The sequence below is a fragment of the Manacus candei genome, unplaced genomic scaffold (assembly GCF_025592945.1).
Source record: "Manacus candei isolate 608988 ecotype Guabito, Panama unplaced genomic scaffold, ASM2559294v1 h1tg000017l, whole genome shotgun sequence".
Taxonomy (NCBI): domain Eukaryota; kingdom Metazoa; phylum Chordata; class Aves; order Passeriformes; family Pipridae; genus Manacus; species Manacus candei.
In genome coordinates this window covers 19,386,449-19,402,925 of record NW_026138065.1, presented here as the reverse complement: position 1 = coordinate 19,402,925, position 16,477 = coordinate 19,386,449, and the positions used below count along the sequence as shown (strand labels likewise).

Here is a 16,477-nt window from a genome sequence, read left to right as displayed (position 1 = left end):
CAACTTGAAGCAAGTCCACCTCTCATTCAGCAACACACCTGTGCTGAAGAGGCTTTGCCTGCACCTCCCTTGTGTAGGCTTACAGAATAGTGACTCATTAAATACTTGGGCATATTTCTTACCCTAGATTAGAGGAAAATGTTTCCTTTGATAAAAGAGAGTGAGTTTGCTACACCTGAAAATGAAGCGAAACAGTCAAAATCTTATTTATCACAGCATGATTCTTTATGGACCAGTGAGTTTTTCAATATACAAGAAGAATAGTTCTGGACTGATTTTGTTTCTGTACAGAGAGTACTTCCTAGCCCCTGCTTTTTTGAATGCCATCCTTCGTTTTTTGTTGTTGCAGAGTACTGAAATACAAAATTTAATATTATGTGAACAATTTCAACAGAATATTTAATAAAAAGGAAGTAAAAAGTTTAACACTTTTAAAAAAAGCAATATAAAAAACTGCTTTAGGAGTAAAATGCAGGTCCATCCAATTGTCCAGTCTGTAGTATGAGTTATTCATTTTCTCCTGTAACAAAGAGGTGCACGTTTTTCTTGGACTGTAGCATTTGAGCTGTGCGATCTATGCCAACCACTGCAGCCAATTTCTGAGCATCATACTTGGAGTAGAGCACAGTACAAGTCCAAGTAGCATCCACTCCATTGTCTGTGGCCTTCATCATGTTACAAATCTCACTGTAGAAGTGGGAGTATGTTGGTAGCTCATAGAAAATGAGGTTCCTAATGCCTTTTATTGTATACCTGTATTAGGAAAAAGCAAAGAAGTAAATTTGTTGCCAATTTTTACAAAATGTGAATGTTAAACAACCAATCTTGTACAGTTCTTCCAATTTCCATCAACTTCAGTGCTCATCAGTTGTAACTCAACTCTACAAACCCTCTGTCATGGACTGAAGACTAAATAGAGAAGTGGAATTTACCAGGGAAATCTACCACTGTCAGGCACAATGACTTCCTCTAAAGTACTGATCACCACCAACTTATGTAGTAGTCAGCCTCTTTAGCCTGGATTTTAAGACAGTGAAGCCTGATCAGACTAAGACTCATGAAACTTTTTGTACTTGCCAAAACATCTTCTGCTAATAGAAAAAATCCTCTTCCATTAGGAACTTGTAAACAGCTCCAGTCAGGACGTAGCAAATTTTCCAAGTGGCCTCAGTTTGCTGTACTGCACTACTGAATCAATTACACACCCTTTTCCAAAATTTTATGCAACTACTGTGGCACAGATGAACACAAATAAAAGGCCCAATGAATCCCACTTGCAAGCTATATCATCCTGTGCTGACATCAGTGGAACTTGGCAGCACTTACCTTCCTGAATAAAGCCTTGCGCATACCCAAGTATTAAAGTCTCTGCAAAGGGACTGCTGACAACATGCAAAATCTTTAAACTCAACAGATCTTACTTCAAAGATGTCCTCAGAGAGATCCAACAGATTCAAAAAGCAGTATAGTCCATCTATGATCAAGGTCAGACTCAGCCTTCAAAACAGCACACATGCAACTCAGAGGGAAAACTCGGTCCACAATTTACCTTTTGTAAAAGTGGAAGCGTTCAGTGAACAATAAAAACTGCTTCTCTCCCTTGAGAAAGAACCGCCTTGCTCTGCAGACAGCAGCTTTCTTAGTGTATTCACAAATGTGAGTAAAATTCAGGTCCTCTTTCTTGAAGTAATTTCGAAGACGCACGTAGTCAAAGTATGATGGGACATAAATGAGCGTGTGTGACATGATGGCATCGCGGTACTCGGGCAAGACTTTGTCGATGAAAAACTGAAACCTCAGTTAAGAAAACAAGTATGTTGAAACCAGAGCTAAGATTTAGCTTTCTGATACTGACATGACCTCAAACATAAACACCATCCCACAACAGACTACAGAAGATTTTCTAAACATTTTTCTTTTTTTTTAACTTCATAGGATTTCCACATGTATAGAGGATAAAAGGCTTCATCACTGCTATGCAATCATGGCAGAGACTGATATTCCTTTCCCAGACTTTATTCTCATGCGCCTTTGGGAAGGAGAAGGCCAATATTCCCCTCCATGTGTGCAGAGCCCAGCCTACACCTGGGGACTAATAAAGGCATCCTACTCGTGGTGAAAACACAGTGTGCTCTGCAGGGAACAGTATGCTCCGCTAAACCCAAAACTGCAGTCATTAGGGCACAGCAAAACAGTCTGAAACACACAGTACCTTGCATCTATTACAGAAGTTACACTTTCAGCTTCTAATCTCCGAAAAACATGAGGAAGTTGGACCACAACGTGGCTAATGGAGCCAACGAGTGGCACGTTGCGGACGGCCACCTGTGAGAAGAAAGTAGGATGTTAACATGCCAAAGGCAGCCAGCTTTCTGCTTGGAACTCACATCTGCCAGAGGTGCACAGGGCTGTTTTTAGGAAAGCTCCAATACAAAACTACTGTCATGTATACACATGCTGGATCTGCTAAATACACAATGACTACTAATGCCCTGACTTCGATATATTTGAGATGATCTACTAAGGTTTTTACTTTTCCTGTTTCTTTCAAAGTACTAACAATTCATGCTTCTTATACAGTAGGAAATTTAAAAAAAAAAAGGAAGCAGGTGAACCCTCCACTTAACAACAGCATAAATAAAACAAGATAACTTCTGTGTGTCAAATTAAGGAAAAAAAAGTCCAATTTTTGACATAAAACAGCAGTTATCCATGAAAGAAAAGGATCAAACAAGCATGGCTGCATAAAGAGTAGTTCTTCATGCCTCTGGCACAGCATGTAGCGTCATGGAGAATCAGACTGCATTACTTGGGTAAGTGAAACGATTGGCACAGTCTTTAAGCAACTGAGTTATGGAATTTTTCTGCACGTTGGGTTTTCTGTTCCTCTCCCCCTCCCTTCTGTCAGCATTAGAAGAAATCTTTCGGCTCATCTGTGAGCTCACCTGCCCAACGTAATTGAAGCAGTGTTTGTTGAAGACAGAGTTGATCTGGGGGTCCAGAAGGGCACTGAACAGCAGCGTCTGCCGGTAGTATTTGGACCAGTTGTTGAGGTTCAGCATTCGCACTCGGGAAAAGTCTACCCCGTGGGAATCCAGAGGCAGCAGGTTAATGTGCTTCATCAGGTGCTACACAGACAAATGGAAACACATCACTACTGACATCCCTGCACCCTGCATGCAAAAGCCTTGAACTGCATCGAAAAAGAGGGCAGGGACCAGCAAGACAGCAGAGCATATAAAACAACAGTATCTCCCAAGACACAACTGTCTGGAATTTATTGACCACAGCAAGAGTAATTTACTTGATTTTCTGCCACAGAACTGAAAGCTACCATCTCTTTAGTCACCAGTAACAGTAACCTTTGCTTCCAATCTTCTCCTCGGGGCAAGTATAATGGATTTGTTTGTACTAAAGTCAATGGGCCCAAGGTTTCTGAGCTAAAAGAAGCCCAAGTGCAGTTCAGCTCCCATCACATTCAGAGAGAATTTGGGTGCGTGTGAAGAAATTCACCTCATTTTTCCCTTTAGTTGCACCTAAAGGGAAAAACAGGAAACAGGCTCCAGGACTCAATTCTTTGCACATCATGTAGACTCATATGCCCTTCCTGAGACTCATGAGGAAAGAAGACACCTTCTGAACTCATTCAAAATGCACAGTAACATCATGCAGTCAAAATGCCTGGTCCAGGTACTTCAAAGGTGTTTCTGTGTGGGAAGAAAATCCCCACCCTTTCTGTCCTGACAACTTTTATTAACCAAAAGTCAAAAAGCACAGGTACTACCACATACTAGCCACAATCCAAAAGCTCTGTTTTCATTAAATGTACACAAAAACGTTCATACTGCTTAACTATGGACATGACTAAGGTTTAGTATCTTGGCAGTCAATGGAGACATGCAGCAGCTCTTATCGCTTTCTGGGAGAACCTGAATTAGGTTGTAAAGATTCCTCACATGGTTGCAGTCTGACTGAGACACTGGGCAGTCAGACAGCTGGCATATTTTCTCCTAGATGTGATTAAAAGAATCATCACTATCTCATCCTGCAAGATAATTAAAACTGTCCAAAAAATATCTCTGATGAAATATACCACTAAGATTTATAAAGAACGGGTGCTGAATACTACCAAAATCTGTAGAAAGAATATTCTTAGTATAAGGGAAATATCAGGGTGGCGGGAGAAAAAGGAACAAACATACATGTCTGGAATCAAGTCAATAAAAAACAGCAATACTGCTCACTGCCAAAACTGAGTCACACCAGACTAATGAGACACAGTACAACACAAAAATGAATACATACGGAAGACGCACCAGAACGTGTTCCCAGTTCTGCATCAGGTAAATATCTGCTTGATCAACTATGAGAATTTCTATTGATGACAGAAAATCAAAATCTCTCTTCTTCTCCCCCTCTGCGCCAATAACAGTCCTCATCCCCAGGGGAGAGGCAATGATGATGTCTGATGAGTAAAATGGTGCATACAGCCTCATACTCTTCTGAAGAATTGCAACCCCTGTCCAACAACAACCAATGGCAAATTCTTAGTTAAGATCAATTATCAACCGTATTCTTCTAGCAGGCTCTGTAACAGTAACTCCCTACACCTCCTCTCCCTTGACACATACTGATGATAATAGCTGGACACAACTAATCTGTCGGTAACTCTTCTGTCCTCAAAAAGTACTTACCCACTCTACCCCCATTTGTCAAGCATTTGGAAAATTTTCATGAAATTCAGCAAAGTCTTTTAGTAGTACTTTTTTCCAGATTTTTCAGAACCTGGACAAAATTTTTTGACTGAAACATATTTTTTTGTGATATTTTTTCTGCTAAACAGGGAGATGAGAGGGCTGAAGTACTTCAGGAAAAAAAAAAAGCCAGGAATTATTAACTACTCTTTTCACCCTAAATCCTAAACTTTGATCTCTGCCTTTAGGTATTATAGCTACTGTTATTTTAATCTGTCATGAAAGATTTGGTGTGGACCTCTTGACTATATAACTGCCTTTATTGACAGAGCTGCAAGATTTGCTACTAAACCACGAAGGTAAAGGTTCTTCATATTACAATGACCAATGCATGACCAGTTTTGTATGTTGCCTGCCACTGCTTCTCACACCATATGCTGCAGGGTACATGCTGATGCAGCTTATGCTTCATCTCTCATGTTATAGACAGGAAAGGGAAGGAATCAAAGGAGTTTGTGTCATAACTACATGGCAATATTGCTAGAACCCAGTTTTCTGATCTTAAAAATCCGGCTAGTCCAGACCACATTCAAACAACCCCTACAGTCTGCCCAACAAAGGAGTCTCTCCAACTTCTTTCTCTGTCTGTGTGAAGCCAACTATCACAAGTACAACTGAAGAATTTCACACAGACAGACAGTGGTGGGGGTCCCTACTGCTATTTTAACCCAATGATAAAAAAGGGGAAAAAAAAAAGAAAAAAAGAAAGGCACAATTGGTTGAATTTCCAGGAAGAAGATATCACTTGTCAGAGCATATACACAGCTTAGCGACACCAAGTCTTTTTTCTGTTTGAAAATGTGAAAGAGTGGTTTCAGTAAGGCATAACAAATGTGCTTTAAATTAGATCTTTGTGCAGAAGTAACAGGGTGTGAGGCACAGTAAGAAAGAGAAATTTTTCTGCTTCTATGATTTCCTTCTGCAAGCAACAGCACTGAAAGTTTGTTCAAGCATTTCTTAACACCTAGTAAGTGGAACAAGCAGACTGCGTTATGGGAGAAGACTGAAAGGAAAATTATTATGCTACTGAAAAGAAGATGCTCTCAGTCTGAGAGATATTCACTGGGGAAGGAAGAAAGAAAGACTGAGTGTGACCTGCTTGTAATCTTCATTACATTTCTTGGGGTGCCAATTTATCTTCCGAGGCGCAATATTTCAAAAGCCTCTGATCTGTCAAGTTAAGTTAAAAAAACTGCCTTCTCATCTTGGCAGCTCCAGGAACCAAGCCACTAGCTAATTCTCTGCATACTGAGTTACTAAACAGCATAAGATTACAATATTATGAAACATTCTCAAATTTGCTGCTGGTCCAACACTCCTACTTGCTGCCTCCCTTGCTTTTCATGAAAACCACGGGGAAAAAAAGCAGAAAACTGCTTTGCTCAGTATTGAGCTTTAAGTTTGTTCCAACCATTACCAATTACAAGAGACACTGTGAACAGGCTGATTAAACCCCAAAGATTTTTTTTTATAACATGAAAGACTTTGCTGCATAATCAAGGCTATCTTCGAAATGAGGTGTGGGCAGTCCTTCTAGAATAAAGCAGTCATTGCATTTTAAATGATTCTGAACTTGATGCGAAAATAATTACTTTTCTAATTTCTCTTCCTTTTTAAGTTCTGGCAAGGCAAGAAAGATTTGCAGAAAAATCCAACTTGCCAGTGCAAAAACAGCAGGAATACCAAAGAGCCTAGAATCTCGCTAGAACTTCAGCCCTGATAGCTCCTAGACATTTGGGAAGATCTTGTTACTTCGCAGTTCTTTCTAAGCTAAAACCTCTCTGTTCAGTAGGTCATTACCAATTCTGAAGTGGTCATCAATGTTGCCAGCAAAGACGGCTTCATAATCTTCAGGTCTTTTCAGGTTGGGGGGCTTCTCTTCCGGGTCAGAGCCAAACTCCCCTTTGAAGCGCTTTTTATTACTTACATCTATTTTTTTTTTGTCATTCACTTCAAGAAGATTGATGAAAATATGCACAATTCGCAGAGCACATTCCCTGAAGGGCACTATAATCAGCACCTGCACAGATCAATAGTTACAACAGAATAACCCATAAAACATGAACACTCACAGTTAACTGTATGTTAAATTCTTTTTTTTTACTTGGATATGCCACCGGGGGGCATCCCAACAATCAAAACAAATCTGACATGCAGTGGGGAAGGAGGATGCAATGGGATGCAGTGTGCACATGAACTGGTACTGGCCAGCAGCTCAGCTTGGTTCCCCATCTCACACCCAGGATACCATACAGGGGAACTGAAAACTAAGCACGTTCTCCTGTTCCCCCTTGCCCCCAGGCAAGCAAGAGCTCTCGAGATACAGAGATGGGGTCAATGGCTGGCTTCTGGGTGAATGGCAACAGTCTCTGCACAGAACTCTGAAATAGAGATGTCTAACAGGGGAGTCAACACAGAAACCAGAGCCATTGGCCAGGTGTGCAGCAAACACTAAAACCCGACTCTGAAACTGTTCAACAGGCAGCTGGCACACCGGTGACAGGCTGGCCATAGTTGAATCCACCTGGTTATCAACTAGAGGATGCTGTGAATCCAGGGAGGACTGGTTTGGGGTCCACTCCCCCAGTTATGACAGGTGGCCTTGACAATGGGATTCCCTGAGGTCTCCCAGGTACAGAAAGATCCTTCCATGCAGGCAAGTCCTTACAAGTGCATAAAGACAAAAAAAATTCTGGCACAAACCACACTGGGTGACAGCCTACACTACCTGCACTAATGGTGAAGACTGATGTGGAAGCACCTGTCTGTGCTAGTAGATTTAGATATGGAAGCAGGAAAAGGTAACAGCCTGTAGCGATATGGGGACAAAGAGGTAAGTCAAACTCATGGCTCGGCACAGAGACAGGCTGGTTAGCAACCCTGTGACCACTGCTTCTTGCAGAGCACTTGCCCTGGCCATAGAGGACAACTTTTGGGCACGATAACGGGATGTGGAAAGCCACATGCCCAGAAACATGTCACCTGAGGGAGCAGCAACAGAAATACTTCTGTATAAACTACCAGGATGTTTGTACAGGCAGCCAGGGTGGGGACTGGGGAATCATGTTAATGGAGCTCTCTTACCTTAGGCCTAGTGAGCCCCTGATCCCTGTAGTCATCTGTGTCGGACCCTGGCTTTCGGTCTCTTCGCTTGGCATTGTTGCTGAGCACCTGGGCATTTGCCTTCAGAACATGGTTCAAGGCATGCAGGCAGTAAGCATGACGGATTTCTTCTCCATTTGTTAAAGCATTTCTTTCTGGATAGAACAAGTCCCTGTACGTATTCATGATACAGAAGAGCTCTCTTTGCAACGGGGTAAAAGGGGAATCGCTTGGTTTGTTCACCGAGGAGAGAAATTGTTTATTCACTTTTGGCCAAGTGGACTCTAAAGGCTTGTGGAGATAAAGCTGTTTCACATCAACTTCTTTGTCTGCTTTCAAAGTTTTATGTTTCTCCAAAGTGGAAGAAAAAGTTAGTTGGCCCAGTCTTGGCCACTGAAAAGAAAAAGCCAACAACAAAGAGGAGTCATATGTACCCAACTTCCTATACTTAAAGGCATGTCACCAGAGCTGACAGTTTAATCAAGTTCACTAAATTTCAGAAATTACCTTTTCATAATATAAGTTCAACCCTTTTTTTCAATATACAATCTCTTTTAGAGTCTGCCAGGGTAAATAACAATAAACTTGAGCTCAGCGGACCTGGATGGATCTTGCAGTGATGTGTCTATAACTGTTCTCATTTTACAGAAAACTGAGGAAGGATGCAATTTTCTGCCTAACCCACCCAGCAAATCAGTGGCTCAACCCAGGGAAAAAATGAAAACCCTGGACTCCAACTATGCTTACCAATTGGCCACACTGAGGTACCTACATTATTTAAAGATGAAAACAAACCCATTAGAGGCTAATCCCAGAAGTTGTGATTCAATTGCTAAATGAAATCTTGCTGAGTGTCTCTCTGATTTTGAGGGCAACAGCTATCAATGTAAGAGGGAAAAACTCTAAACTTTAAGCCTTCTGCCATGCAAGCTGTTCCCAACTATCCCCATAAAGTAGCTACACCACTAAGCAAAGATATATCATGCACTTCTTCAGGTGGCACTGGTAATTTTGGCCACCGTATTCCAAAAAAGAAAAAATTAAACTTTTTTAAAAAATCACAGCTTTCTCTCCGACTAACTAACCATTGGATATCTTCCAATGAATGTCACCCAGCATATGGCTGACCAGAATGTAAGGCAACTCTCCAAAACAAAATCAGATGTGAAAAAGTTAGGAAGCAAAGATTTGTCTAAAAATGAGTATTTTGAAAACCAATATTCTCTGTTAAGCAATGAGGTGACTTTCTGGTACTGTAATTCACATATTATTCACATATTATGGCCAGAATTAACAATATAAGTATTAAATTCCCCTCCACCGGCTTGTCAATGCCACCCTGAAGCAAGAATGTGAAAGTGCATCACAAGTATTTATAAAACAGCACATGGTCACCTCACAGGTTCAGCTGCAGAGCACATCCCTAGCATCACGCTGTCAACATTCAGAAACAAGCCCTGTTTCTCCTCTATGTCAAGGTTTTGGGATTACAGATCAAACTCTACAGCCATGTGTTTCAGATGTGTCACCATGTGCCTACAGAACAGCAGACTTCAGATTTCAACTCTTGCACAGCACTAAGTGCATAAGAAAACAATTCAACAAAAACAGTGACAAAATCTTGATATTTCCAGTGCCAACAGCTAATTATAACAATTTCAATCTACTTAATTTTTATATAAAAAAAGAATTATTTTAATTCAGGCATCTTTAGGAACTCTGTAAGGGTACAGAACACTATTACCTGGCTTTGACTTGAAGTTTTAGGAAGGGTAGACATTTTCTCTATTTCTTTTCCTTCAAGTTCTTTGTCCATGTGCTGTTTAAATGGATCTATTTATAACAACAACAAAAAAATAGCCTGAGAACTATTGCAGCTAATAGTGGAATCAAGTTTCAGAATGGATTTGCAAATGAGACGAACATTTTCCATGCTGAAATACCACAATTAAAACTAGTTATTTCAAAGCATTTGGAGATGAGAGAAAGGATGTCAAATTCTCTCTACAAGAACAGAGGGAACAGATTTGACAGATTGCGTTTAAAAAAGAAAAAGAAGCACTTAGGGAAGTACTAGAATTTTCAAGCACAAAACAAATGTTGGACAGGAAACCAATATGTAGTAGAAAACACTGTGACAATTTTTTGCCTTTAGCTTGAACACATCCATCGCTTGCAGGTGAAAAAGGCTGTCAATAGTAAAGTCCCAAGTGAACTTACTGCCCTTCCTAATTTATAAACAGTTCTGCCCAGGGCTTTGGCCAGTGATATGAACACAGTTTGTAATAAAGTATGAAAATATTACGGGGGTTATGGAGAAGGGAGGCAAAAATTGCCTGAAGTGAGCAGAAGTCTGATCTATCTAATCAGCATTTCTTTTTGAAAAGGAAAGGAGAGGCAAATAACTGTTAAATCATATTACATTCAAAGACACTGGCACACACAAAGTCACATGCAAAGCTTATTTTGAAAGCCAGGCCCTATTTCCTGCTTGCAGCACAGCAGCGCTCACTGCATAAAGAAAACTAATTAGGAACACCAGTGCTTGCCAACAAATATCCAGCCCACATACAAGTTATCCAGGCAAAAGTCAAGACATTTGCTAATCATGACACTGTTGAGAAAATCTTCCCAGCAACACAAATGAACAGAGTATCATTTAATTGTACTACAGGCTCGCTTCTCAGTTGAGTTTTACTGATTCCAGCATTTTTCAGATAAAGTAGAGGGAAGAATGGAATGCATTTTCAGGAATCCTACTGACCTCAGGGCCAGAGTAGAAATTCATCCCCTTTCTGCTATCTTAGGTGACTCGTTTTCTGTAATAGACTATAAAGACACTTCCAAGCTACACGAACCCACTGAGAAGTAGTGCATCATTTATAGGTGGAACAAAGCTCTTAGGATACTTAGCATGCAGCTGGAGAACTACCATTCTCATTAAAATGCAATGCCAACAGCCTAAGTAAGTCATATTCTTATGGTAACAAGAACGAGCTGTTTTTTCTATCACATGGCCCTTTGATGCTTCCACACATTTCATGTATCAACCAGGCTGCCTCCCAGATCTAATGTCACCTGCTGCTCCAAGATGACAAGCCAGCATCACTAGGGATGCTACAAACATATTTCTCTCTCTCAAACTATGCCATCTTATATTAAAGCCACAGAGCATAAAATATGAGCAGAAGCTCGGCAAGTGCCAGTGTACGGGATATCGCTGAGCGATCACGCACCTGCGCAACTTATTTGTATTACATATGGTGGGATGACTCCAACACTGGAGCTCAGATGCACCCAGATTCTGGGCTACATCTTAAAAGACACCACACATGCTCCGCTGATGGCTCATACCTTCCTGATCCTGGTGCAGCCAGACTCCTCTGCGTAACCTTCACAATTCTGAGAGCCCAGAGCATTTGTCTAAATTACTGTGGTTGCACCAAGCTTCTCAGAATCTCACCTCTAACTCCACTGAGTTGTGAAGGATGCCCTCACAGGTCAGCTTTGTGATTATCTCCTGTGCTGTTTGTGCCAAAAATATCTTCCATAGTCAAGTGCAGGCTTGCAGAGCCCTTCTTATTACACTGGCTTTTAAAACTACTGTTAAAGCAACAGAACAAGATAACACCCTCCACACACATTTCTGGATCTTCATACTTCAAGCTTTATCGATCACAGCAGAAACCATGCATGAATCCCAGTCCACAGGGGATACAGAAATCAAATGGTTCAGCTACACAACTGTATTCCTTATGGTACTGGCTCACACATGGGCAATGCAATGAATAATGTAGTGGAAGAATGTGGAAGCTACATAGAGTATCCTTAAGGTGTTTGATAATTTAAACATGTTTACAGATACTCTTCTAAATGCAGATCCCTAAACACAAACACACTACCTTCTGAAAAAGCTTGTGAAGAACTGCTGTCTCTTGTATCTGCATTGCAATCTCCACTCTCCTCTTCCATGAAATTGGTTTCCAAGCTAAATTCAGATTCGTGTTTCACATCAGTAAACTCCTCAATTACTCCATGACGTGGGTCACAAGAGGTATCTGCACCATCATCCTGCTCCTGGCCGAGTGTCTGCTCTGCTGTGTCTGTAGCTGTCAAGGGAGAAATGGGTTATTTTCTCCTGGAAAAGTAACTGTCTGTAGATGTTGTTCACTCTGAGTTACTGATCTTTTTCTCCCAATACTCTATCAAAAAAAGATAAAACCAGGCTTTGTATTGTACAATAAAGACGACTTTTGGCTAGCATGCCAAATGTTACGTAATACGAAATGTGTTTCCCCAGAGAAAATTAAAAAAGTAATGTCTTTGATGAATAAAACTTTTAGTTTCCAAAGACCCCAAGTAACTGGAAATAATTAAAACTTGACTCCTCTCTCCCCGCATTTTTTTTGCAGACTTCATAAATGAGGATCCCTCATCATAAAGGTGGAGGTTTTCTCCCAGTTTACATACTCTTTCCTCTGCTATGAGGCAAACCTTTCCCTCCTCTCGGTGCCAGCAGCCAAGCCAGATGCTGCTCAAGAGAACAGCTTGTGTCTCCCATGAGTGGGTGAGAACCCCTGGTATGCTGCTCCATGTGGTTTTCCCCTGTGCTGCCGCACAAACAACATCTGAGGAAGCAGCAGTGGGCTGTCTGACAGAAAATGAGCACAGCTACCCTTTCCCCTGCTAAATCCTTCAGCAGTTGCTGCTCCCACCCACACAGAGGCAATGCAACAACAGAGTCTCCAAGGCAGAAGAGCACCCAGCCAACAAGTCAGTCTACACCAGGATCCTGGCTAAAACCATGTTACTCAAACAACATTTATCAAAGCACGGGAAAAGACAAACTACCTGCTTCCTCCTCTGGTACATCATTCTTATCTTCTTCACCTCCATCTGCTTCTCCAGTCTCCTGGGACCCTTCACTGTCCACTTCTGCCTCACTTTCCCCAGCTTCTTCTGATTCACTTTCATCTTCCTCTTCCTCACTCTCAGACTCAGGAGAGGTCTTCAGGGTAGCCAGCAGCTTATGATATACAGAGACCTGTTCCACTTCAGTCTCTGAATCACTTTCTGCACTCGATTTATCAGAATCCTCAGACTGGAAAGGAAAACACGAGTGTAACAGCAACAACAGTAACAATTAGGCAGCAGGCAATTACCCTTACTTCTACTTCCATTGTTATGTTTCCCCTCTCCCATGCAACCCCTATGCAGATGCAAAGGAATTTTTCAAAAGCCACCATTTTATGCCACCAGTTATGCTGGACACCTCCATTTAGATTTTGAAAGCATCTTGGGAGACAGTCTGAAGTGCCTTGTTCTGCACAGATTTGACTTGGAGCGTCACAAAATCCAGTTTTTTCAGTCTCAACAAAGTGAGGGCATTTTATCTCCACAGACAAGGTATTTACTGAACTAGCACTACATTCTTCTAAGAAAACCACTCAGAGATTGAAAATCGTAGAAGGGCACCCCTACAAGAGACAAGCACACTGGAAATGCTTCTGGCTTTCAAGAAAGTAAGTGAAATATCTGTCAGTTGACAATGGTTCCCCAGGGCGCTGGTCAGGTTTGACCCAGTTGTACAGCCCTACACTTCAAACAAGCCAGAGTCAGAGCCAGTTTGTCCTGAGCATGCACGAGCCAGTGTCCAGATTATAGACAAAATTATAGTGCAACAGGAATATAGGCACAAGATCATTTACTCCTTTCTTAATTCCTCTCAGCTCCAAAAGGAAAAAAATCAGTACATACTATATTACTGTACAAAATTGCTAAAGGAAAAAAATGAAACAGAGCAATAAATTTTTCCACACTAAGACTCTGAAGTGTTTTATTAATTTGATGATACAGGAGGTTACCAAATCCTGACTGAAAGGTAAAGCACTGGCAATTTGAAGAAGAGGAATGAGCATTAACATATTTCTTTGTTCAACAGAGAATGAAACATCTCCTAACTCATGCAACACTAAGTTTATTAACATTATTAAAACAACTTAAAGCATGATATAATTTTCACTGTAACTAAGTAATATGCAAAAAACCAAAGAACTGCTGTTATTTCCTGCTGCTTCTGCCCTCTCATGGTATTACAGTTTTGAGTTAGACATTGCAGAGAACAATTCAGAGCTACACAAAAATCACATTCACTTTTTTCTCCTAAATACTTGTTTTCTAAATGGAACAACTTAATCAGTCGGAATAACTTGGTAACACGAAATGTAAAGTTTTTCACTTCACTGAACTACACAAAGGTGAAAGTAAGGGAAAAAAAAATACATTACCAGTTCACATATTTGAGTTGCTTCTGGTCTTCCAGAAACCCTGAAAAGAAAGCACTGAAATATCTTACTCTGTCAATGAAGTTATATACAGGATGAAAGAGATGAGGGGAAGGGTGAACGGATGAGTTTTACAAGTTTAAAGAAGTTAAAAGAAAGTTTAAAACCAAAGCATCACACATTTCTCCCTAAGAAAACACTGCAACCTACCCTGAAGGGTCACCCTCTAAGATGATACTACACTGTACACAAAGCCTAAGTGCTCAACCATTACAACAGATCAATAAAAGTTCTGAAGTAAAATCCAGTTTTAATCAGAAGATGAGGTGATAAAAGGAACTTAAAAGCAGCTAGCTACAAGGATAGTTTTTACAAAGTTAACCAGAGCAAGAGCCTATCTTTAGCACTAAATATTGACCTATGAAGTGGGAAAAAGACAAACTACAGGAAAAATAGCATTAATTAACCAGTGCTGGGACTGCAGTTCTGTAAACAAGACACTGTACACAAGCTGAGCTTAAACTAACCTCAACTACTTCAAAAAGATGCAGAGCCTTGAGTGGGACTGAGCGTCACTGTACAGCAGGACACTCTTCCCAGCAGGACAGGGCTCCGCCTTCCATCCCAAGCGACACAGACCAGGAGGGTCCCAGGGGACACACAAAGAACAGACCTTAACAGTATATGCCTTCTCCTAAAGGCATATCTTAACCCGGTGACACAGCAATGTTTTCCTCGCAGGCTTCCAAGGCTTTACAGCAGCACCAGGTCACACAGCATCTGGACTGAGCAGCTCGCTCTTCACAAGTTTACACGGGGGCACCAGAGGACGGTGCCCTCTCTGACAGACGGGTATCCTGCCCAGGAGAGCATGGCTTTTATCACACAGGTCTTCGGTACTAAATTTTCACAGCCTGTGCGGCATCAGAAAGGGGCACGGAACAAACAGTGGGAAAGCTGGAGCCCTGACAAGCCAAGGGACGGGCCTGGTGTCAAACGGGCCAACTTCGCACTCCTCCGCTTCCTCACTCCTCTCGGCAGCCTCCGGGCTGCACCACAAGAACCCATGACATTTGTGGCAAGAAAATCCGAGCCCAGATTTCCTGCCTTCCGTTCTCCTCTCGAGATACCAGGCTTACGAGCGGCAGCGCACCATGCAGCCGCAACTCCCCTCCCTCCCTCGGGTTCGCCCACCCCGGCACTCACTTGTCGTAGAACGGGTGCTCCTCCCCGAACTCCCGCAGGTGCTTCTTCTGTTTCTTGCTCAGGCTGCGCAGCAGCTCCCGCCCGCTCCGCCGCTTCCCCATCCCGGCCCAGCTCCCTCCACGTGGGATGCCCCTCGCTGTACGGCGGCCCGGGCACGCCTCTGTCGCACGGCGGGGCGGTCCCGCAGCCCGGCACCGCCCCGGTGCTGCCGGGGGCGGGTGTCTCATGGCCGGGGAAGGCGGGGCCGGGGGGCGGCTGGAAGGAGCGGCGGAGGCCGGGGGTGAGCCCCGAGGGCCGCGCCTCGCCCCGCCCGCCGCCGGCCAGCGAGCCGTGAGGGGAGCGGGGCGGGCGGTTGTGCCGGCGAGCCCCGCTGGGAAGGCAAAATGCCGGCAGGGAACACTGGTCCCAGATTGTGTCCCAAATCCAGACCCAGTCCCGGAGATGCGCCCCGTGACCCCAAGCTTGGTAGGGGCCGTGACGCGCTTCCGCTGCCGTAGCGGGGCTGAGGCCGCCGAGCAGCGTGTTCGGAGCGCAGCCCGCACCGCAGCCCCGCACCCCGCCAGCCCCGCTGCCCGCCAGCCCCGCTCCGCCGTGCCCGGGGCTGCTCCCCCCGGCCACGCTCCCAGCAGCCGAAGGAACGGCGATGGCTGCCCCGCACGGAGGGACGGGTGCTGATGGAGCCCAGGCTGTAGTGAGGGAGGGCGGAGGGCGAAGACCTTCTCCGTTTCTCTTTGCACTGCAAGCTTTTGTGTATAATTACCATAACATGTATTTAATGTATATTATTATATAATAAAGTATATTTTTTTCGCGTACATTGGGGATATGATTGGATAAGCTTGGGCGTTTGTCCTGGAAATGGTCCAGGTAGGAAGAGACCACAGGTCCAACCTCCCTGCTTAAGCAGGGTCGTCCTAGAGCACCTTGCACAGGATTGCATCCAGATCGTTCTTGAATATCTCCAGAGAGGGAGACTCCACAATCTCTCTGGGCGATCTGTTCCAGTGCTCAGTCACCTGAACAGCAAAGTTCTTATGTTCCAGTGGAACTTCATGAGCATCAGTTTCTGCCAGTTGCCTCTTGTCCTATTGCTTGGCATCACCAAGAAAAGCCTGGATACATTCTCTTGGC

The 16,477-nt window shown here is 43.0% G+C and overlaps 1 protein-coding gene across 1 annotated transcript; it reads right to left on the bottom strand.

The window, feature by feature from the left end:
- Positions 1-203: 203 nt before the first annotated feature.
- Positions 204-15,672, bottom strand: UTP25 (UTP25 small subunit processome component). Its single transcript, XM_051783136.1, has 12 exons — positions 15,347-15,672; positions 14,144-14,183; positions 12,708-12,957; positions 11,759-11,965; positions 9,601-9,689; positions 7,839-8,249; positions 6,555-6,774; positions 4,317-4,519; positions 2,946-3,128; positions 2,213-2,325; positions 1,550-1,795; positions 204-753 (listed from the first exon to the last, which is right to left on the bottom strand). The coding sequence occupies exons 1-12, from the start codon at positions 15,571-15,573 to the stop codon at positions 507-509; spliced, it is 2,436 nt and encodes an 811-aa protein (XP_051639096.1). The 5' UTR covers positions 15,574-15,672; the 3' UTR covers positions 204-506.
- Between the last annotated feature and the right edge of the window lie 805 nt (positions 15,673-16,477).